This window comes from Medicago truncatula, chromosome 7, assembly GCF_003473485.1.
Source record: "Medicago truncatula cultivar Jemalong A17 chromosome 7, MtrunA17r5.0-ANR, whole genome shotgun sequence".
In the NCBI taxonomy this organism is placed as follows: Eukaryota; Viridiplantae; Streptophyta; class Magnoliopsida; order Fabales; family Fabaceae; genus Medicago; species Medicago truncatula.
Window position 1 is genome coordinate 50290781 of NC_053048.1, and position 24849 is coordinate 50315629.

Genomic DNA, 24849 nt, shown 5'->3' on the forward strand with positions numbered 1-24849 from the left:
CATCTTTTGGGAATTACTACATCCGTCCCTAATTGTAAGACCCTTTTGAGAATTTTTTTTGTCCCTTTTTATAAGACCCCTTTACTATTTCCTACTACATTAATTATTTCTTTACATACATGCCCTATTTATTATACATATTTTTCTTCAATCAGCAATAAATAACATGTTGAAAACATAAATCAACTCTCTCTTAAAGGATAAAATTGTAAAAACAATAGTAATTACAAACATATTTAATACAAATATCCACTATCTTAATTCCCGTTATTTTTTCAAAAGGGCCCTATAATTAGGGACGGATGTAGTATTATTATTTTTTTAATTTTTTATTAAAAAGAATTTATATATTTTTTTGAAGCAAAAAAAAAAGAATTTATATTAGACATTTTGTTAATTAAGAATAAGGGTTATCAAGGGGGTGTGACTAGGATGATGAGGTGCTGCAGCTAGCAATTCTCATAAAATGGAACAGGCATTACATTGAACATTTTTTCAATCTGTTTCATCGATAAATCTCTGGTAGTGTACCCAAAGACGACGTCGTTGAAGGCAAACTAAACGAGTTCCCAAATCTGAATCTTCCTTCTAACGGCATCGATCCGATCTGAGTTCGTTATCCGACACTACGCAATCGCCGAACTCCATTAACGGCGACGATGGATCCGGCGAGAACGCCGTTGGGACAAATGCTACTGGAAGAAATCACTCCGGTGGTGATGGTTCTTTCAACTCCTTCCGTTGAAGAAGCTTGCTTGAAAAACGGTTTCTCATTTCTCCAGATGCTTACTCCGTTCTGTTCCTTCAACAACATCGACGGTAATTCTTAATTCTCAGCTCATCTTTGTCCGTTAAGGTTTTTGATTCGTGATTTATGCATCGCATTGTTCATTTGAATCATTTCTTGCAGTTCCAGTGAGAACTGCGAGTGATCAGCCTTATCGCATTCACAAATTTAAATTGCGTCTCTTCTATGGTTCTCATGTTAAGAAGCCTGATTTGAAGGTAAACTCAATAATTTGATTATTGTTTGCTTGATTTGAGGATTTTTGTGCCTATATGCGATAAATGTGTTTATATTTTAGGATTTATGATCGATAATGTGGCTGTATTTTTGTATCTATACGTTTTTACTAGGTAGCTAAAGAGCAGTTGAATCAAGTTATCACTGACTCAGGAGAGAAAGTGTTTTCAGAGTTGTGCTTGGATGCGTCGGAAATTGATCATGAAACTGCGTGTAAGTGGAGTTAATTGTTTAGAATCCGTTTTTGGCCTTGCTTTATTTTAGTCTATGAAGCATTGATACATTTATACACACATACACTGAACTATGATATTGACGTAAATACCGGTAATAGTTTTAGAAAATGAATGGTTCATTGTTTAGAATCCGTTTTTGGCCTTGCTTTATTTTAGTCTATGAAGCATTGATACATTTATACACACATACACTGAACTATGATATTGACGTAAATACCGGTAATAGTTTTAGAAAATGAATGGTCTATATTATTTATCAGACAGCGGCGACATTCTATGTAACAGGCGACGTTATATGTAACAGAGTGTTGTGCGTTGAAGAACCAACATGAGAATAAATTAAGCATTGTGGAGATAAGGATGTTGTGTTGGATGCATGGTAAGACTAGACGAGACAAGATCACAAATGACAATGTTAGAGAGAGAAAGTGGGGTATCACCTAGGGAAGATGGAGGAATCTAGTCTTAGGGTGTTTATGCACAGAGAGAAGACCTGTAGATTCGTTAATAAGAAGAGTAGATAAGATGGAGGATAATCAAATAACTAAAGGTAGAGGATGACCTAGAAAATGACGGAGAAATAGAAGCAGATGTAAATCATCGTATTCAAGCTGGGTGGTTGAAATGGAGAAGAGCCTCAGGCGTTTTGTGCGATAAGAAAGTACCACTTAAGCTGAAAGGAAAGTTCTATCGGACAGCAGTCAAACCGGCAATGTTGTATGGTACAGAGTGTTGGGCGGTTAAGAGCCAACGCAAGAGTAAAGTAAGTGTAGCGGGGATGAGGATGTTGCGCTGGATGAGTGGTAAGACTAGACAATATAGGATTAGGAATGACACCATTAGAGAGAGTGGGGGTAGCACCTATAGTAGAAAAGTTGGTAGAAAATAGGCTTAGATGGTTTGGACATGTAGAGAGAAGACCCGTAGATGCCGTTGTAAGAAGAGTAGATCAAATGGAGGAGAGTCAGGTTAAAAGAGGTAGAGGAAGACCTAAGAAAACCATTCGAGAAACCATTAGAAAAGATTTAGAGGTCAATGAGTTGGATCCAAATATGGTTTTTGATAGAACACTATGGCGTCATTTGATCCATGTAGCCGACCCCACTTAGTGGGACAAGGCTTGGTTGTTGTTGTTGTAGAGGATGACCTAGAAAAACCGTAAGAGAAACAATTAAGTAAGATCTAGAGATTAATGAGTTGGATCAAAATATGGTTTATGACAAAACATATGGCGTAATTTGATCTATCTAGCCGACCTCACTTAGTGGGAATGTGGGATAAGGCTTGGTTGTTGTAGAAGTGATTATATTATATGTAATTACAAGTGTTAGTGTTGGATGCTTGGACACCTCTTCAATGTGAATTATGTATCGGTCACTAAATTAAACACCGATAAATTTTTTAGAAAATAGAAATGACTATTATTTATCAGACAACAACGACGTTGTATGGAACAAAGTGTTCGGCGGTGACGAACCAACACAAGAATAAATTAAGCACAACGGATATGAGGATGTTGCGTTAGATGTGTGGTAAGTCTAGACATGATATGATTAGAAATGACAACATTTAGAGAGAGAGAGTTGGGGTAGCACCTATAGTAGAAAAGTCGGTGGAAACTAGGCTTAGGTGAATTGGGCATGTAGAGAGAAGACTTGCAGATTCTGTAGGAAGGAGAGTAGATAGATGGAGGATAGTCAGATCACAAGAGGTGTAGAGGATGACCTAGAAAAACTATAAGAGAAACTATTAAGTAAGTTCTTGAGGTTATTGAGTTGGATCGAAATATGGTTTATTATAGAACCTCTGTTGTCAATAGCGGCCTAACGCGGCGCGATCGCGGCGCGGAGCGGCTGAAAACAGCCTAGCGCGTCAGAACGCGACCGCATCGCGCGTTAGGCAAAAGCGGCTGAAAACCGGGTTTCGCGGCTGCTTTTCGTGGAGCGGGAGCGGGTCTAACGCGGCGCGTTTCCGGGTCGAAGCGAAATTACAGAATTACCCCTCACTTAAGTGACATTAGAAGGGTTAATTTTGTAATTTTCAAAGCCCTATTTCTTCACTTCATTCCATCGTACAGAGAACAGCCGCTTCTTCTCCTCTTCTCCCAATTCAATCGTACAGCACAAAGTTCTTCTCCTCTTCTCCCAATTCAATCGTACAACACTATTAGGTTTTCACTTCATCTCTTCACTTCATTCCATCATCTCTTCGCTTCATCTCTCAGCTGCTCAGATCTTTCACCTCATCCATCATTCCATATCTCAGCTGCTCATGATTATTGAATTCGAAGTTTTATTTCATGTTTAGTACTTTTGTTACTTTAAGCTTTAGAGGCTTAAAGTGTTTGCTACCTTGAATTTTATTAGTATTTCTTGCAAGTATGTTCTTATGTATGTTTTGCCTAAGACATGTTTTATTTCAAATTATGAATTGAGTAATATTTAAGTTGTTTTAATATTTCTTTTTCAACAGTATAGTATTTTAGTATTAAATATATTAGTGTCCGCGTCATGTAATAGCGCCCGCGTCGCGCCCGCATACCGCGCCGCGTCAATTTTTGGGGTGGCCGCGTCGCGCCGCGTTTCCGCTTTGACAACAGAGTATAGAACATTATGGCCTAATTTGATCCATGTAGAAGTGACTATATTATATGTAATTACAATTGTCAGTGTTGGATACTTGGACACCTCTTCAATGTGAAGTCTCTGAAGTGTCGGATATTACATGTTTTAGTTAACCAAGAACCGTTGTTTTTGCTGTATACCTATTTATTCATTTGTGTATTGTGTATGATTTAAGCTGCAAGCACGTATGAATGCATGCATATTATAAATTTGTGAGTAGTTTAGGGTTGTAATATATATATATATATATATATATATATATATATATATATATATATATATATATATATATATATATATATATATATATATATATATATATAATGGTATTTTTATGTGAGAATGTGAGAATGAATTTTCAGCCTTTAGATTAAGATTTAATGGCTGAGATTAAAAGCTTCAATTAATTAATAATTATGTCTTGCTGTAGCCTATCACAGAAGAATCAATAGAACTCCAAACGAATCCCACCTCCTGCAACAGTGTTTGCGCCGCCTCCCTCGTCTTCTGTACTCATCACCGGCCAACTCTCCACAAATTGTTCTCGCTAGTAGATCCAAAATAGCAGTAATCGTTGAAATTAGGTTTGACTCTTCTTCATTGTTGCTGATTCTGCTTGTGCCTCCGACGTGTTTGTTTTGCAATTGAAGATCTGAAACCGTTTTCTCCGACGGCGTTTCTTTTGCGATTGAAGATCTGAAACCGTTTTCCCCCTCATCTTGTGTTTTCAGCTCTATCGTGTTTAGTCTATATCATCTTTTTGTATCAAAGAACAATAAAAAATATATAACATGATTAGTTTACTTTGAACTGCATTTTTAGTTCATAGAGATTGTACATCTCAAAGGATGAGTAACTTGTGTTTGTCAATTGGAATCCTTAAGATTGAGATCCACTTTTTGTGAAACAAAATTCATCAAAATTATAACAAAGAAGAAGCTTTGTTAATGGTTTGAAGAACAAATCTTAACGTCAATGGTGGTGAAGGTTTGTAAACAGCGTTAACGGTGGGAGAAGCTTGGTAATTAGTGGAATACTGATAGGCTACAGCAAGACATAATTATTAATTAATTGAAGTTTTTAATCTCAGCCATTAAATCTTAATCTAAAGGCTGAAAATTTATTCTCACATAAAAATACCATTCTCATATGATATGTCCTCTATATATATTGTAATTTTTTATGTGCATGCTTTTATATTGCTAAATAGCTTATTTAGTTCTATTTCTACATGCATGTATGATGTACACATATCATATAAATAATATTTTTTGAATCGCTTAGGCTCGTAGTTGATATGAGCATGAGCACAGATCTTTAGTTTGATTAAACCTTGGGTGTGATGACTGATGATATATTTTAATAATTTAATCGAACAAGCTCGATCACATGCTAGTGCTTTGTTAGGGTTCTCACTTGTTTTGGCGCTTGAATGAACTCTAAAATTTATGTTGGTGCGGTGAAAAGGCAGTTGATGTTCTCTCATTGATTGAGATTTGGTTTGATTGACGAAAATACTTTTGTAGGCTCTGAAGACAGAGATACACCATCTTGGTTTCAGTTTTTCAATAAAGAGCTTGTCCGCATGGCTTCCTTTTCAGACCATGAAGCTTTTGACCATCCCGTGGCTTGTAAGATTTTCGTATTAGTTCTTTTCTCTGTCATTCTTTAAAATTTTATCTTACAAATTTTCTAGTGTCAGTAGATAATTTGCTATTGACATTTTCATCTATTTTCCTTCTTCAGAATGACATCTTTTCAGATATAATCATCTCTCCTCTGCAATTAACTTGCAGGTCTTTTAGCTGTTTCTTCAAAAGATGAACATCCAATGAGCAGATTTGTTGATCTTTTTAATACCAACAAGCTTCCATCCCTTCTAAAAGATGGTGCAATGGATCCAAAGATTTTAAAGCATTACTTGTTGGTAAACGACAATCAAGATGGCGCCGCAGACAGGTATGAATGTTCTTCTGCCATTCTTGTTTAGAGAAACTATCTGTACATAGACACATCACAAATGTGAGATCATATGGGTTGCCTATAACAGATACTCTTCAAATTTGTGACTTCAAATCTTAAGAAAGATATCGCCCTTTTGAACTTTATATATACTTTATGCCTTTCTGTGAGATTTATCCTGTACATGTTTGGATGAGAGATCTTTGTTTTGGTGGTTAGTGAAGATTACTTAGGTCTAACATGCTTTTTTGGAAAAAGGCCTTTTATTGGAAATGAACGAGCATATTTCAGGAGGTGAACTGCGGAGCACTTTTCATGTTGATGCATAAATTTATGAGAAGTTTCAACTTAAGATTCTTATGGAAAGATTTCTTTTTAATCTTTCTTCCATATTCTTTTGCATTCTCCTAAGCATGAGAGATTCCTTTTAGATAAACTGACGTGGAAATAAAAGCTGTCTCTAAAGTTTTTTGTGTGGACGTTGGTATTAATAGGATACAAATGACCTTTTGCAAGTTCACATGCTTCACATTGCTATCTTTTGATATGTGGGTTCTCAACTATGTGCTGCTTTTGCTTTGCAAGGCAGCCAACTTTTTTTTGGAACAATTTGTTTGGGGTTCTTGGAGAATAACGGGTCTGTCCTAATGAAGCAAATTTTCTGCAGGTTATATTTGAAAGTTTTAGCAATAAGTAGGGAAAGTTTCCACTTGTGTTGTGTATTTATTTAGTTGGATATTGTCTGCATATGGGACTCATACTCCCATTTAAATAGGATTATGTATATGGCCTGTTTTTGGCGTCTACCAATTGTTACTTTGGAGGATTTTCCATTAAGACTTATTAAGAGATTTGGCAGATCTGCTATATTCTTAGCTTTTTAACCTGTGATGTTCTTTGCTTTTTCTGTCCTGGAGGATTCCTTGCCATCCTTATAACATTACTCTCCGTCCCTTCTTTCTAACAAAATTCTTTTACGGAAAAAAGGAACTCCATATTGACATGGAAAACTAAAACTTCGAATGCATTCAGTTTGATAGTTTCCTTATTTCATTTTTAACTAGTAAACTAGTAAGTTACCCGCACTTGAGAAATGAGAAGGCACTGGTCTCAACACTCTTGCTTTTCTGTTTTGTCCTTACTACACCAACGTTTTGTCTACTTTGGAAATCTACACAGTTTTCATTTGAAAGGAAGGTCATGATGTACAACATTGTATTGGAATTAATGTGAAAACATGTCTTCAATCTCAGCACTGTGTCAAAATAATTTCAAACTTCAAAACCAGTCTCATCCTCTTAGAATGAAGACTGAAAATGAAAATTGTTTTCTGCAAAAATGATTTAAAGAATGAAAACATGATAGTTGTTTTCTGGAATCCAATGCAACTTTGGGCATTATTCATTTTTTACATGGAGATAGATTAATTAGCTTTCTGCAGTGTTAGCCTTGTTTGAGTTCCTTCTTCTTCTTTAGCAGAGCAAGTAAAATATTGACTGAAATGAGGAGTACATTTGGTGCAAGTGACTGTTCGTTGCTTTCTATTAATTCTTCCCTAGATGCTCCAATCAAGCATCAAGATAATCCCTGGGCTTCACAAGTAAGTTTGTTTGTAGATCTTGTAATTTGTTATTTTCTTTTTCTTTTTTTAATGAAAAATCGATTATTTGCTTCATCTTCCTGGCCTCGTGCTTATTTTAAGTTACCTTTTGGAACCTGTGTTCGTGCAAATTTTTTCCATTTATGTGAAAATATGCAATTGATGCATTTGTCTCCTGAAACTTGTGACAGGCATGTGATGCCTCACCTAATCAAGATCTTGGTTGCTTTCTTAACATCGACGATATCGATGAGGTTTTTTTCTCAACAATTCGATTTAATATATAGGATTTATGTTTAAATTATAGATGTATTTCACTACCTCATTTTTATTTCCTTGTAGATCAAAGATATAATGCAAAATTTATCATCTAAGCACATCATTCCTAACATGGAGCAAAAAATTCGTGTGCTCAATCAACAGGTCATATTTGTTTGTTTGAATTTTTTATCAGAGACCCAACATCTTATTTTGACATTTATATTCTGATTTCCTTTTGCCTTGTTTCTTTAATATTGCGTTGTGTTTAGGTTTCTGCCACACGTAAAGGTTTTAAAAACCAAATAAAGAATTTATGGTGGAGAAAAGGGAAAGAAGACGTTGTAGATTCTCTCAATGGTCCTACGTATGTCACCCCATAAATTCCTATCTTATGATGGAAAATACATTGATGCTATGTATGTATCAGATATCTTGCCTTTTTCTAATAGTTTTTTGGTTTCATTGTTGAAGGTATAACTTTAACTCAATTGAATCCCAGATTCGAGTTTTGGGTGACTATGCTTTCATGTTACGAGATTATGAACTTGCCTTGTCAAATTATCGCCTAATTTCGACAGATTACAAGATTGATAAAGCCTGGAAGCGTTATGCTGGTGTGCAGGTAATTTTACTTTGCCTAGGTCTTCGTTAGATTAGGATTTTCTGTAAATAAGTAGTGGTAGGATGTTAAATTAGAATCATTTTTTCCCCGAAATAAGAAATAACTTGCCTATATAGAGCTCTTTCGGAAAAACGGTTTTGTTAGAAGATATATGAAAATATCTTGTAATATTTTCAAATTATCTTAGAGTTTCTATATTTCTTTTTTATTATCATGAGTTGTTTCTCTTAGGATAAACAAAGGTGTTGGAAATTCCACCTTTATTGCGATCTGCCCCTAGTCGCCTAATTGTGACATTTGTGTTGCCTCGTGTTGGCTTTGAGGGGGTGGATTTACTCCCACATCGGTTAGATAGGACTCTTGATAAGAGTTTATAAAGAGGAGGCACTCCTCATCTTACAATCCGGTTTTGTAAGGGTGAGTTAGGCCCCAAATTTGAACATGGCATCAGAGCCCATCCAAGATCTACCGTTGGGATTCCGCATTGCTGCGCTTCATGCCCATTGGGTCCGAGCATGAGGGTGTGTGTTGGAAATTCCACCTTTATTGCGATCTGCCCCTAGTCGCGTGTTGCCTCGTGTTGGCTTTGAGGGGATGGATTTAGTTTCACATCGGTTTGATAAGACTCTTGACAAGAGTTTATAAAGAGGAGGCACTCCTCACCTTACAAGCCGGTTTTGTAAGGATTAGTTAGGCCCCAAATTTCGACAAAGTGGTTAGGATTTGTTGGGTGTTGGTTAGTTAGAAGGTATATCCTGTATAATAGGAGAAATAAGGAGACAAGGAGTTCTGTACTGCTTTTTTTTTTTTTCTTTTCAAAGGCAAATTTACTTTTTTTTTTATTCTCCAAGACCAAATTTATACACTTTCTGATAATGAAATACTCTGAAAATGCATCACTATTGGCCTCCCATATTTATTTTACAGGAAATGATGGGACTTACATACTTCATGTTGGATCAATCAAGAAAAGAAGCTGAATATTGCATGGAAAATGCTTTCAACACATATTTAGTATGTATGGTTTATTTTGGATCATGAGAAAGATTTATGTTTTTCAAGAAGATGCTCTGTTATTGCTATATTCCTTTCAGTTTTTTTTAATTAATAAACTTTACTCAATGTGTCCAGAAACTTGGATTATTGGGTCAGCAAAATGCTACACGATGTGGTCTGTGGTGGATAGAAATGTTGAAGGCACGAGAACTATATAAGGAGGCAGCTACAGTTTACTTTCGTATTTGTGGTGAGGTAGTGCTTTTTTTATTTTTTTATTTTTTTATTTTATTTTTTATAAAAAGTAAAATATAATAATATTAATACCAATTTGGATTATTATGCTCTGTTATTGACCAATTCCTTTCCTTAGGATATCCTACATTCTGCTGTGATGCTTGAACAAGCTTCATACTGTTATTTGTTGTCTAAGCCCTCCATGTCACGCAAATATGGATTTCATCTAGTTCTTTCTGGTGAGCAGTATAAAAAGTGTGATCAGGTATTGGACTGTCAACATTTCCCCCCTACTTAATAATGTGTTACCTTTTCTTATTAATTTTCTGACCTTGGCATTGTTATGTTCAGATCAAACATGCAATTCGAACATACAGAAGTGCTCTTTTTGTTTTTAAAGGAACTACTTGGAGTTATATCAATGATCATGTTCATTTCCATATAGGACAGTAAGTTAGACTTGGTTCAATATATTGTGATTTTTATACACAAAAGCATGGCGGTTATATAATGATCATGATCATGATCATGTTCTTTGAAGTTTGTTAATTAATATATCTTTTTAGGTGGTATGCTTCTCTTGGGATGTATCATGTCGCTGTCAAGCATATGACGGAAATCCTGGCTTGTAGTCACCAGTCCAAGACGACACAAGAATTATTCCTGGGTGACTTTCTTCAAGTTGTGGAGGTAATGGTTCCTCTACTTGATTTCCAGATTTCGTATGTTTAGAACCTGATTTGTATTATATGTTTCTGAACTAGCATTTACTTGATTTGTTTTAATTATTGGAATAGTTTTAAGTGTCAATATCTATGTTGATGCTGAGTTGGACAGTATATAATTAATTTGACACTTGTCTACAGAAAACAGGGCGGACATTTGAGGTAACAAAACTTCAATTGCCTGTGATTAACATCTCTTCGCTCAAGGTCATCTTTGAAGATCACCGAACTTTTGGATCACCTTCAGCTGTAAGTTGATCTCAATTCTGCGTTTCCCCAATTTTCTGGGTATTTTGGTTTTTATTCTTTAAAATGTTTTCCTCTTTCTATTTAGTTAGCCTTTGACACTGTTTAGCAGACTGATTATATGCTAGTTAGGCACGGAGAACAGCTTATACTTTATGTTAAATCTGTACAGGTTTGGTTGGCACTTAAATATTAAAGAATATTAGATAAGGTTTTTTTTAATTTGCTTGAATGAAACACACACTCAGTCGACTGATGTCTGTACTTCGGTTACATCAGGATTATAAATATAATAAATTCCGAACAATTAGGCTAATTCTATTCCCTAAGACGAACTTAAGTACTTGGAAAGTTGAATAATTATTAAGAGATGTTGTTTCCTACCTTGGCATATTATACATCATCTGCTAGGAATTTTCTTTTCCTCTTCCCAATCACTTCAAGCCTTTCGCTCTCTTTTTGAGAGGTCTGTCACTCTTGCTCTAAATATCTTATGAGCTATATATACGATGCATGTAAGCACCTTGAGTTCATGTTGGTATAAGGGGATCCCATATTATACATCATCTGCTATGAATTTTCTTTTCCTTTTCCCAATCACTTCAAGCCCGTAACTCTCTTTTTGAGTTGGCCACATATGGCCAACTATTTTCAATCTGTAACATCATTTTTCAAACCAGAACTACTGCATGACATATTTTTTTCAAACTACACTTCTTTTATACCATGTAGACTGTGGAAAACCCTTCTGCGGCACACATCAACTCATTCACAGGAGATGATGGTAGGTATCACGCTATGATGCATAGGTACGGGTACGGTACATAATACGGCAAATTTTAAAAAATGAAGGTACGGGTACGTTGGTATAAAACATCAAAAAAAATATTTTTCAAGCGAATTACTACACTTCTATCATCATGTTGCTTGAGAGTTTTACTTTTTTTGTGCATCCCCTCTACCATTTTCATCAAAAGCAAGAGAGAGAATTAAAATACAATAAAAAAGCAAAATAATTTTGGTAATTTTTTCACTGCCCGTACGTTTTTGCTGCACCAACTACGACGAAACTACCAAGTAAAAATAGGCATGGTTCGGTACTAAGTTGCGAGTACCATACGTGTACCCGGTACCGGTACTTCTCCATGTTTGGAGTACCCATGCTTCAGAGGTATCAAGTATTAGAGTTGAGAGAGAAATAGCAGACATTTCTCAACTGTTTTTGTATATTGAATAACACTAACTGAGACAGCTAGCACTAACACTAACTAACTGATACAATGAGTTTAACTAAAAGTTGAATTAACTACTACACATATCAAGTATCAGTATATAAATCCCCAGTAAGGTGATTACTAGCAAATAATAGAAATTGCGTTTTCTTTATGTGGTTTGTAAGGGAACTTCAGGGATTTCTTTTTATCTTAACATTTGCATTAGAACTTTCAAATGTTCATCAGAAGCATTTTTTCCAATGAATTCTGTTGCACATAAATTTAAATTAGAAAATGGCTGTAGTTTGATTATGATAGTGTGAAGTGTCACTTCAGGTTAACACTAAAGAAAACTTGTGGCATTCTTTGGAGGAAGACATGATACCATCATTTACTGCTGCCAAGAGTAATTGGTTGGAGTTGCAATCAAAGCTTATCTTAAAAAAGCACACTCAATCAAATGTTTGTGTTACTGGAGGTATATAACTTCGTCTGAAGTTGGTAATGATTCATTATATATGATATTGTTTCACTTTGATATCTGCCGATGTTTTTACTCCCGATTATTGGATAATAATGTTATTTTCTCTTGACATTTTAGAGAGATAATAAGGAGGGATATTATTTTAAAAGACATAATAAAACATTGGTAAGGAGGGATGACTGTATAGTGTACAGTCCAATAGCTAGAGATAGATCAAGGAAAATCATAGGCCAAACCATACTGAGAGATTTAGAGGTAGATTATCTATCTTTGGACTTAATACTTGATATGATGTTCTGGCATCATTAGTCCATGCAATCAACTTCACCTGGTGTGAAAAGACTTGTTGTATGATTAAGACACATGGTAGTTTCTTTTTGTGCAACTTTGGGATCTACATTAGACCCTTACGAGTGTACGTGTGGAGTGGAAATGACACTATGGAACTTTTGGCATACAATTATGGTAATTATATATTATAAACTTCAAATAATTCACATATTTTATTACTCAAATTCTTTATAGTAGAAGAGGAGTGGATTGGGGCAAAATCATTGATGTCATTCCTTTAGGAAATTAAATCACACTTGCCAGTTTATGTTTTGACCTATTTTCACTCGAAAGATATTAGAAACTTTAATAACTATTGGACTTTCTTGTGTAAGTTTTGTTGATATCTGTGTAAAGTGAAAATACGAAACAGAATTGGGCAAAAGGAATTTTGACCTGACCAGGAATACATTCATTATGACATCATTGTAGTTTACGTTACATGATAATTTGCTGCAGTTTACTTTACATAATAATTTGATTTAATGAATCCGCCTAAGAAGCTTACTTTTTTTTTTTTTTTTTTGTTGCTGTCATGTTATGCATTACTGGTGCATTGTTCCATTGCACCATTTACAGAAGCTGTGAAGGTTAATATCGAATTCATAAACCCTCTGCAAATCACGATTCCCGTATCTGGTGTTACACTTATATGCAAACATTCTACTAGTACTGATGAACTTACATCAGGTAAGCTACGAGTTTCTGCTAATGCATTCTACCCTTTTTTATTGCTTTATTCATTTTTTTGTATCTATTAATTAATATTTAATATCAGTAGCCTTCTTCTGGTTGTTAATTGTTTGTCATGGATACTACAGATGAAAAAGAGTCAAGTGTGACGACTGATAATGAAGTTGACCACTTCAGGGATATGAGCTCATACAATTCCTCCTTTTTGGTATCCGAGGTTGATTTCTCATTACGAGGTGGTGAAACTACCACGGTGAGTTTGTTCTAGAGCTGAATTTCATTAAAAGAGACCCTGTCTTGACTAAAATATGAAAATTGAGCTGTAATATATTTGTGGGTAATGAAGAACTTCTATCCCAAGTCCCAACGTTTGACTAGCAATAAGTAGATTGTTTTGTTCTGTGAAAATTCATGAAATATCACATTTTCATCTTCAATTATATTGAAGCTTGAGTAGAATGGCATTGGACTCGAGTCCTGCAAGATGCAGACAATTCATATTTCTAGTTAATTGGAAATGGAGCTCATGTATATGATTTCTCTTTCATTCAGATCTTCCTCCCTTATGGAGAAATTTGGAGAAAAACAAAATTGTTGATTTTTGTCTCTGGTAAAAATTGAGTATAAACACCAGTTTTTTTTTTTTAATTTTTTTTTTTATTATTCGGGTTAGTCATAAATCAACCTCAAACACCAGGTAAGGATTCCTCTTGCTTTAGGAGGACTGATTTGGTTATATGTTTAGCCGATGTGGAATCTCAACACATCCCTCTTATGCCTAGGACTAGTAATATAAAGGGAAAACTTTACAGGACTGGATATATGCAGGCAGCTCAAAAATAGATTTAGAATAGACCTAAATACTATATTAGTATTTGAGCTAGGACATATTTAATCCCAGAAGCTAGTTCAAGGATTGGGGATTATCCATATGTGTAAGAATTACTTTGCCATATCTTCGAAGTGTTTAAGTTGAGATAGAATTTGCAAAAGAGATTCTCTTGAAAATTTTCTATATCATGTAATTTCTGAAGTCTCAAGTTTTGAGCCTTCTATTTATACAATCACGAACCAATTCACTGAAGTGGGGGAGCTGTCTTCACAAAGTGAAGCTAATACAATACAAATGGCAGCTGTCCTAACAGTCATAACCAACTAACAAACCATAGCTACTGAAGCTTATACAAAACAATCAAAGAGGGAGCGTTTGGACTCCTATATGATCATTTTCCCACAAGGTCAGGGTAGAGACTGAATCTGAGAAGGACTAAGTAAGTATCATGTGTTTGTCCCCAAGAGTGCAGAAGTTAAGTTTGCATGATGGTTTCGTGAGGAAAGTATTCTGAAAATATTATTGAACGATTCTAATGTACAAGCTCTAGTCTGAATATATAGATTCACCCTTTTAAATGCTAATCAAGATACGATTCTCCATATTTACAACATAAATATTCTTTTACAATTCTTTCAATTATAGTTTTTGGACATACAAACAAAAACTCACACTTGACCATTACTTTTTGTTGTATTATGATTGACACTTGGGAACGCAAAATAGGTCTAGGATTGGAATGCGTGCAATAGAGAGAATATGGGGTTGTCTTATTAGGAAAAAGATGATAGAATCGAATCTTGGGTGGTGTGAAGATGATCATGTGAGATAATAATAACAGTAGAAGCCTGAGTAACATGAGTAGATTGAGAGTAGTCTAATATTTGGATTTAAATGATTTATTTATGGACATAATTCACAATATGACATTATAGTTCTGTTTAATCCATATATTTGAACACTCCTTGTAAGAAAAGGCTTTTGTTGTCGTAATTTTAAATTATCATATTTGCAAAATTGATTTTGTCTAGTACCTGATTGCCAGGTTCAACTATCAGTGACTCCCAAGGAAGTAGGTACTCTTGAAATTCTTGGTGTTCGATGGAAACTATCAGGTACTATAGCGGGCTTTCACAACTTTGAGTTGAACCACCCAAAGAAGAGTATTGTAAAAGGAAGAAGGAAAGCAAAGCAGTCGCCTAATGAGAAATTTAAATTTATGGTGATCAAGGTGTGTGCTCGTTTCCTCTTTTTCAATTTTCTCTCTCCTCCCTCATATATTCTTGGAAAATTATTTTGAAGTATTATTCAATTCTGTGAAGAGTACAAGAACTAATCTGAATGTATAGACTAATCTCTAACTATTGGTTTTGATAAATGAGCCTAATACGAAAATCCCAATAATTACATTATAAGCATAAGAAGTGTCTACAACAATAGTCACATTATTTACAACATATTCTCTTGTATCTATACTAAAGCAACGTTTTTTAAAATCCCAGAGCATACCCAAGCTTCAGGGTTCCGTTCACTCTTTACCTGGAAAGGCATATGCTGGAGATTTGCGGCAACTTATGCTGGATTTGAGGAATCCATCAGAGTTTCCTGTTAAGGTACTGTATCTGGAGTTACGTTGCATTTTTTTTTCTTCTGAGTGCACACATATTTACATGTCAACTTGAGTATAGATGCCAGGGAGTCAAAATAGTTTTCTACCAACAAAGTCCACATCATTATTATTGAGAAAAACCTAAGTCCCACATAGGTTAAAGATAAGGCCTGAAATGAGTTTATAAAGAGTGGCACTCCTCACCTTACCAGCCGGATTTGTAAGGATGAGTTAGGCCCAATATAAAAACCTAATAATTATTTCAGAAGATGAGCTAGGGGAAGAAGATGGACACTGCTGGCAGATTTTGAGAAACCAGTAACATGAACATTGTCAGCTAACCACTTTCAACATTGAGGATGAGGTTGCAATTGAAGGGCGTAATATGTTGTTTGGGGTAAAAGGATTGAATAAATTGTTTGTTACATATTCCTGGCCCCTCGAAACCGATTTTAGTGGAAACAAGACATCTCTTGGAAAGGATTATTTCTCCATTTTCAGTGAAAAGCATCTGAAACGAACACACATTGAAGTAGTTAGGGTAGTTAGTTAGACAGGGTATGAATTAGATAAATTGGAGAAATCGGGATAGATAGATTCATTCTGTGAATTTGATGGCTTATGAAAGAAGAATTCATCTGTGAAGGGGGAATGCGTGGAGGAGAGAAAACTCTGTTTTTTAATGAATAATTCTATAAAATTGTTATATTGTTTGGTCATTTGTTCCTACCAAAACACCTTTTCTCCTCTCTGGGATAACAGGAGTTGTATGGTGTGACTGAGACAGATGTAGTCTGCTTTCCGACATCCTTGTAGTGAGTTGAACTTGCTTTCTTCCTGCTCTTTCTTGCATGCTAACACTAGTTCGTTTGTTTTGGCAGAATCTAAAGATGAAGATAAGCCACCCTAGATTCCTGATTATTGGGAATCAAGAAAATGTGAAATTAGAGTTTCCTGCTTGCTTAACAAAAAAGATAGATTCAGTGCAAAGTGATGCACATGCCAGTCCTAATGTCATGTCTGAAACAGTCTTTTCGTTTCCAGTGGTCAGTATTGAATCTTTCCAAGGAAGTTGTGTATTATTACTCTGGCGTCTGCTAATGTGTTGTTCACGTGAATTACACTTTGTTTCAGGACACTTCAATTCAAGGCGAAACACCCTTATTGTGGCCTCTTTGGTTTAGGGCTGCTGTTCCGGGTGATATTTCTCTCTATATAAGCATTTATTATGAGATTGAAGATATATCAAGTGTCATAAGATATCGCACTCTTCGCTTGCATTATAATGTGCAGGTTAGTATATCGTGTACTGAAATTGAAACTTTTTGGGCTTCACTGGTTTTATTTCCCCTCATTATACTGCTATTTTAAACTATATGGTGCTGTAAAAAATTGAATCATTATGTTTAATGATTTTTTGTTTCATTATGAATATAAAAGAATGTCTGTTAAATGATTTATTTTCATCTTCATAAGTCATAGACCTTGTTATTTCTTAAGTAGTCGAGTGCCAAATTTGGTGGTTGCAGGTATTACCTTCATTAGATGTCTCATTTCAAATCAGTCCTTCTCGATTAAGAATACAAGATTTTCTTGTTCGATTGGATGTTGTTAACAAGACAAGCTCAGAAAGTTTCCAAGTTTATCAGTTGTCATCTATTGGGCATCACTGGGAAATATCATTACTTCAACCTCCTGATACAATTTTCCCTTCGCAAACGTTGATGGCTGGTCAAGCCATATCATGTTTCTTCACATTGAAGGTTGGTTGGTGCTGTAATTTTTTATTTTGTGAAAAGGCTTTATTTGATCCATGTAGCCTAGCAAACCTAATGAACTGCATATGAATATTTCAGAATCTGTATCTTCAAATGCTTAGTCATTTGAGGTTGTTTGTTTTCTGTTGACTCGATTTTTCTCGTAAACCATTTAGTATCATTATATTATATATCCAACATTTATGTGTATTTTTATTCATGATGAGCTGGTACCTAAAATTTGATATCAAAGCTTAGGTGACTGCTTTGCCGCACATGATTATTATTGTGGGCTAAATTAAGGTATTATTTACTCTCAGAATTCAAGGAGATCATCGACATCGGAATACAACATGTCTACCATTCCTGTCGGAAGTGACGTGTTATTGGTTCCTCAATGCAGTCAGGATTTAGTTTACAATATGAACAATGTACCTTTGGTCAATTTCCACTATTATGAAAGATTGCAGCAGAAAGTGTCACATGAGGTAGATTTTTTAATTTTTTTTTAATAATGTCCAAATCTGTTTCTTCTGAATTTTGTATCATCGTTTATGGTATGGTTGAGTAGGTGAAAGTAGAACTAGTCGAAATTGAAAATGAATTTTACCGAGACTAGAATGTGAATGGAATTTTATTTTTCACCTCATACTGTTTTTGGGTAGTAAATGATGGTCTCTTTAAAATTTTTCCACAAACACAACAAAACGCCGGTTTACCATAACCATTATTCTCTTAAAGACCGGAATGCGTCCATCTTTAAGCGATTATTCTCGTGCATACTTTTGCTTTGGTATATGATTGTATTTTTAGCTTCTCTTTGGTTCCATGCCCATGGTTTTGTTCCAAGGTTATTATCGTATCTGATATGCAAAGGGATTGTATTGACCTGCTGAACTGCTGGTCTCTTTGGTTTTGTACTCATGGTTGCTCCATGATTTTTTTCTTTCTTTCTCATCTGTAGGATATTTCATCATCTCCTTATTGCTGGTCTCTTCTTTTTAATATTTTTTCAGAATCAAAAGATAATTATTCTTTGTAAATCAGTAATTTAAGAATTTTATACATTATATGAGTGCAATATAAAAGTTTGAATATGATACCGAATTGCATCCTATAACTAATGATTAATTGCGTGATGTCTTAGGATTCTAATACTGGTTAGAATTGAAATACACAATTTAACTTAGCAGTTTATCTGAACTGCTGGTCTCTTTGGTTTTGTACTCATGGTTGCTCCTTAGATTTCAATGCTTTCGTTAGTATATTTCCGTTTAGTAAGCTTTCTTTTATCTTCAGTTTTTATTTTGCATGCTACATTTCTCTTGGTAAATTTCTTAGTAATCATATTATGAGCAAGAACATTTATAACCAAAGTTGAAGTTTCAATTTGGCAAAACTAGTATCGAAGTTTTGATTTGCATATGTATTTCTTATCTAGATTGATTTATTATTGCATTATTACTTGTTTCCTTTTTTGTTGGTTAGCTAACTAGTCAGCTAGATTTTGAGAAGATTTAATTTTTTAATGTTTAAAGAAAATGTCACAATTTTTTTTTGAAATTTCCACAATATCAACTGGCTTAATAATCTTAAGAGTTTTAAAGACAGATTTTTGTTTTCCTGTGTCATGGTAGAACATGTGTTTGATAAAATACTTCATTGTTTTCCTTTTCCAATTACTGACCTGAGTTTAATATTTGTAGGATCTGGGTGACTTAAATACTGTTGATTTTGTGTTGATCTCTCGGCCTCTCAACAGTAGCATCAATCCTGGTTTATCTGATCCGCCTCATGTTATGTCTCACCATACGTGTCACTTAAGGCATGATTCATATTCTGATTTTGATTTTGATAGATTTTATATATTTGTGTTTGTTATTATTACATGACTTTATGGGGGGTTTATGTTAATCTTTTTCTTTCTTTTGACAGTACTGCTAGCACGGGCCCCATTTCATGGCTAGTGGATGGACCTCAAACCTTGCATCATGACTTCTCTGCATCCTTCTGTGAAATAAATCTAAAGATGCATCTTTACAATTCATCCGACGCTACTGCTTTTGTATGCATTGACACCATAGATTTTGATGGTAGTGGTGGACATATGAACAGTGCAAACACGGTTCAATCAGCAACTCCTGATAACCAAGCAGGGTGGCATGATGTCACACCAGCAACTGAACTCAAAGTAACACCAAATGCTCCTGAAACCCAACCAGGAAAGGCACTATCGTTGGACAGTGTTTCCCCATACATTTGGTCTGGATCTAGCTCAACCAATATCAACCTGGAGTCCATGTCCTCGGCAGAAGTTCCTCTTCAGATTTGTGTTTTCTCTCCAGGGACGTATGACTTGTCAAATTATGTTTTGAATTGGAAACTTCCATCTCAAGGTCTGGGAGCTAGTGATGAAACGAGGCAGCATTCGGGCAAGTGCCAGGGCTATAAATACCATTTGACTGTGCTCCAGTCCACTTGAGAAGTTGATAAATTTTTTCATGCCACAGTTGAGTTGATTGTATCTTTGGGCTGTATATATATACGCTCCATGAATTATTAAATGCCAACAGGATCATGGAACAATGTAAAAGTTATGACAGTGATAATGCACAATTCATCAAATTGCCTAGCTGTTTTGGATTGGCCAAGTTTGAGAGCGGGGAAGTTATGAGCAAGTAGTTTCTGTATGGTTCGCCTTTAACCATGGATGGAATGTTATTCTTACCTCATTGGCGGAATGCACAAGTGAGAGCAGTCCAAGAATTGGTCACACCAAGCTTTCCGGCATAATTCCATTGGTTCTTTCTGATTTTTCATGTATGGTGGATAGCAGTTAACAGTGTTATAGTTTTGAAGACTCTTGCAGGGTTGAAAGACAGGAAGGAAGGGATACTGTGTATAAGTTTAGTTGAGAAATATATGGTATAATGTGATTAAACAGTCAAACTTTATTGTTAAAATAATGATTAAACTCGAGAGAAATACATGTGTTATCTTTAAGTTGAACTCAAGTGTCAACACAGTTAGTTTCACTAGTCGTGTGTGCTAAAAATATGCGACAAATTTACGATGGTTGTAGGAGGCCTAGGAGGGCTTGTTGCTTAAAAAGAAAATAGTGAAAATGTTAGGTACTCGAGTTTACATAGACTCGGTTTTTTTAATTTTTTTGGAGGGGATAGACTCAGTTGTTCTGTTCACTGAATATATAGTATGTTATTAATTTAGGGTCTTTTGGCTTAACATATTTTCTTTTTATTTTCCGACATCTTAATATTTCCATTAGTTCTTATACAATGTGCATCTTGGAAAATATTTTAGAATTTTATAACTTGGTGATCAACATTTCCTGCTGAATCTGCATTTATTACTGCGAAGATAACCAACATGATATTTTTTGGGGGCATGAGCAATGCTAGCGTCAGTTGCTATTACACTCTCTGTTAAACACTCTTCCGCTGATTCGGCCACGTCATACGTTTTTCAAACACAATTACTTGTTTACCTGGTCCTAAGGTTTAGTTCTTTGTTTTTTTATTTTATTTTTAATATGCTAAAATATGGTTTTAGTTCCTGCAAATATGTCTCGTTTTGGTTTTAGTCCTGTAATTTTTTTTTGTTTGTTTTTGATTCCTGCAAAATTTTTTGTAAAATAGTCATTGACTCTATTTTTGTAATGATTTGCATACGTGGCACATGATGACTGAACCTATTGTGTAGTTTTTGGTCCCTGCAAAATATTGTTTTTTAAAAAGGTCCCTGCAAAATTTTTTATTTTTGAAAATAGTCCATAATTTTTTTTTACAGGGACTAAAACTAAAATAAGGAATATTTGCAGGTCAATAGCGACTAAAATCATATTTTAACCTTTTTAATAATGTGCAAAATATCAATGGTTGCCAAAATCATAGCTTCTGCGACGGTGTGAACTGAGAAAGAAGGATCTGGGCCACCCACATCACAACAACAAGGCACCCTAAAATCAAACTTCAAGTTTCTACACCTAGCTAAAAATCAAACAAAAAACAAATCTTTCCCCAAATTTCACTATGGGTAATAAACTATGAATCTCCAATAAATTCTTTTTCTCATGCATATACTCATGACCTGTGCTGTGGATTCAATAAAATTCAAAGCAAAATAAAAACCTGTCAATGCTTGAAATGACGAAGAAGAATTTGAGATGGGAGCATTTCAAAGTAGATTCGTATAATTTTTTTCCTATTATTTCCCAAGAGGTTGAAATGGAAACATTTGAAATGGCAAATTAAATGGGTCGGTCACTAAAAAGAATTGTTGCAGATAAGCTTGGTCCTTCCTTCTACAGCAACAATGGAGATTGAAGAGGTTGAACCGGCGTTCTTTTCACACGCAGTTTTGAGAACAATTTTGTAAATAAAAATTATTAATAAAATAATAGGTTAAATATGTTTTTGATCCCTATAAATATAAATATATGAACTTTTCGTTTTAGTCCCTTTAAAATTTTCCTTCAACTTTTAGTCCCTAAAAAATTTTCCATCTTCACTTTTGGTCCCTCTTTTAAAGTAAACTCATATGTAAAATTCATATTTTTGAATCAAATTTTTCAGAAAAATTCATAATATTATAATAATCTCTCTCAAAAAAAATTAGAATTTTTTAACAAAACATGAATTTAATATGAATTTTTATATTATTTATGGTTAAAAATTCATATATAATTTATTTTTACTTAAAAAATTCTAATTTTTTTTGGGAAATGTTTTTACAATATTCTATACATTCTGTACAATTTCATTAAAAAAATACTAAAATTTACTTTAAAATAGGGACCAAAAGTAGTGATTCAAAATTTTATAGAGACTAAAAGTTGAAGGAAAATTTTAGAGGGACTAAAACGAAAAGTTGATATATTTATAGGGACCAAAAACATATTTAACCCTAAAATAATAAAAAGCTAATAAATCCACTGGACTTGTTTAACCAGTTAGAGCATCTATAGGCATCTACAATTGAGACATCCATTTTTGAATTCTTATGTGAGTCTCACCTGTACACATAACTCATTTATAATTTTTTAATAGTAGTACCTAATAAATACTCAATCACTCCAATCTAGATCTCACACATAATTCTTAAATGGGACCCACTAATCAACTATCAATAACTTTATATCATTATATTTCAATTTTTTAATATTAAAAGAGTGTGGATCCCGCTTAAAAGTAGGGGGGTCTTAAGTAAGACCCCAGGTCTTATAAGACCTTGAAAAAAGTTCTCCCCTTGGAGGTACCTAATAGTTACTAGGTCTTAAATAGTTAAGATCCTCCCAATGAAGATGGTCTTGTCAGTTTAAGAACTTAAAAAGCAAGTGACGTGGCCCTCTACTAGAGAGAGTGTCTAACCGAGAGTGCAAGAGTGACTACGGATAGCATTGCTCTTGTGGGCATATCAAGTGAAAATTACATTTGTATGTGAGAATGGGAGGACTAAATTGTAGCCATCAAATTCAAAAGGAATGGTTGAGATTAGAAGATGGGTTAAGTGGGTTGTTGTACCCAATCTCCAAATCCATTCATTCCTTTATTCAACACAACCTAGAACTCAAATTACAACACATGAATGATAATTTGGAGATTGGGTGCAACAATCCACTTAAGCTTAACCCATCTTTTAATCTCACCCTTTCCTTTTTAATATGGTGACTACAATTTATTCCTACCATTCTCATTTACAAATGTCATTCTGACTTGATATGTCTCCTCTTTTTTTGTCGCTATTTTTTATTTTATTTTTTTGTTGATATGTTAATCTAACATAAGCTAAAAAGTCCACTTGCCTCGTGTCATAACTTACAAGTATGAAATTGAAGTTTTGGTACTTCAGCATCACCGCCCACTTGCGGAGTCCATTTAAAGTCAAATCAAAACTTTGTATGAACATGCTTACTGAAATTACATTAGAGGGAATCAAACTTGAGACTTGAGAGAAGCACACCTTAAATGAGTTGATAATCAAATCTATTTAATATTGCTAGAATACCATTTTCTAACTCTGGCAGTCCCCGTAATCCAACTATATATTATTTTAGATGACAAATGTTAATATGTTAACTATTTTGTTAGTATTATTAGTTTAAATTTTTCATATGATAAAAAAAAAACGATGAAGACCAATTTGTTTTTTCCTTTTGGAAAATATATTCCTTTTTACCATAACTTGATGATCAATCACACCATTTCATTTTAAATTTTGCACATGTGTCTCAAAACAGTGATGAAGAATGCAACATGTAAAAGTTTAGATGAATTGAGTTTTGAGTATATAAAGGTTAGAGTAAATCTTGAGGGTAAAAAAACGCTAACATAGATGACCCATTAAAGAGGTGGGTGGTTACACAATTTACCAATTTTCATTGACTTAGTTGTTTCAAGAGAAATATCTATCAAACACATTTTTTACTAAGCACAATAAAGCCTATAAAATTGGAAATTTTCCCTCAAAAAAAAAAAAAAAATGGAAATTAATCAGCTTATACGTGATTACAAATTCTAATTCCAAATCCTTTTGAAATTTCTCGTGGAGAAGGAAAACAAGTTTCCATGAAGTATAAATGGGTTTTTTGTTCTCCTCGTATTTGTGTTTGAAGATCTGAGCAAAGGGCTCTTGTCATAATGTCATTTCCCTTTCATCATCAAATTAAATGAAACTTACGTTCCACCATCAAACTCGATTGTTTCCTTTGGCATACATGTTGAGATAGCACTTGGGTGACATTGACCAACCACAATGTCATCCAAGTGCTATCCTACAAATGTTGGTTAGATGGAATGACATTGCGAAGAAAAAAATTGTGGGTTTTTTTAATAAATGTGTTGACACTCAAATTCAGTTGTCAGCAAAAATCGGCACACACTTGAGAATATAGATAAGTTGATTGAGGACTGAGGCATAGCCAAACATAAGAGAATCTGAATTCCGTCGTTATTTTATCATTATCAAGTATCAACGCTAATGAATTATTCCGTTATTGTGTCACGTGTGAGTTAGAATATATATATATATATATATATACATTTTATAATAATCTTTTAATTTTGATTTAGTTTTTAAAATTTTAGTTTAAGGAACCGTAGGGAGCTGCTTTGTCTTCAGGAGGTACACACTTTAAACCGCCGACAACTAGGGGTGTTCAGAACCGAACCGATCCACAAAAAAACCGCCAACCGATCCAAAAAAAACCGAAAACCGCAAAAAAAAACGATATTTTTTGGATGTGTTTGGGCCATCTGAAGTAAGAACCGACCGGTTCGGTTTTCGGTTCACAACTTAAAAACCGGACCGAGCCGAACCGAGCCGCACTTATTTTAAAGTAACCACTACCAGACCGGTCCACTACCCTTTGTTGACATAAA

The 24849-nt window shown here is 34.5% G+C and overlaps 1 protein-coding gene across 2 annotated transcripts; it reads left to right on the forward strand.

Annotated features, from left to right (window-relative positions):
* The first annotated feature begins 500 nt into the window (after positions 1–500).
* LOC25499493 (trafficking protein particle complex subunit 8) lies at positions 501–20679 on the forward strand. 2 transcript variants are annotated; one of them, XM_024769565.2, is made up of 27 exons: positions 501–819; positions 911–1005; positions 1138–1237; positions 5411–5515; positions 5681–5843; positions 7323–7446; positions 7638–7700; positions 7789–7869; positions 7977–8071; positions 8179–8329; positions 9257–9343; positions 9461–9580; positions 9699–9827; positions 9914–10011; positions 10129–10252; positions 10429–10536; positions 12084–12225; positions 13141–13251; positions 13383–13507; positions 15132–15317; positions 15589–15699; positions 16577–16741; positions 16830–16988; positions 17225–17458; positions 17773–17940; positions 19159–19277; positions 19388–20679. In XM_024769565.2, exons 1-27 carry the CDS (start codon positions 660–662, stop codon positions 19932–19934), a joined length of 3870 nt encoding a protein of 1289 aa, XP_024625333.1. In that variant the 5' UTR covers positions 501–659; the 3' UTR covers positions 19935–20679. The 2 variants fall into 2 exon arrangements, with proteins under 2 accessions (XP_024625333.1, XP_013450222.1); XM_013594768.3 differs by having other exon boundaries at positions 7326–7446.
* The last annotated feature ends 4170 nt before the right edge of the window (positions 20680–24849 follow it).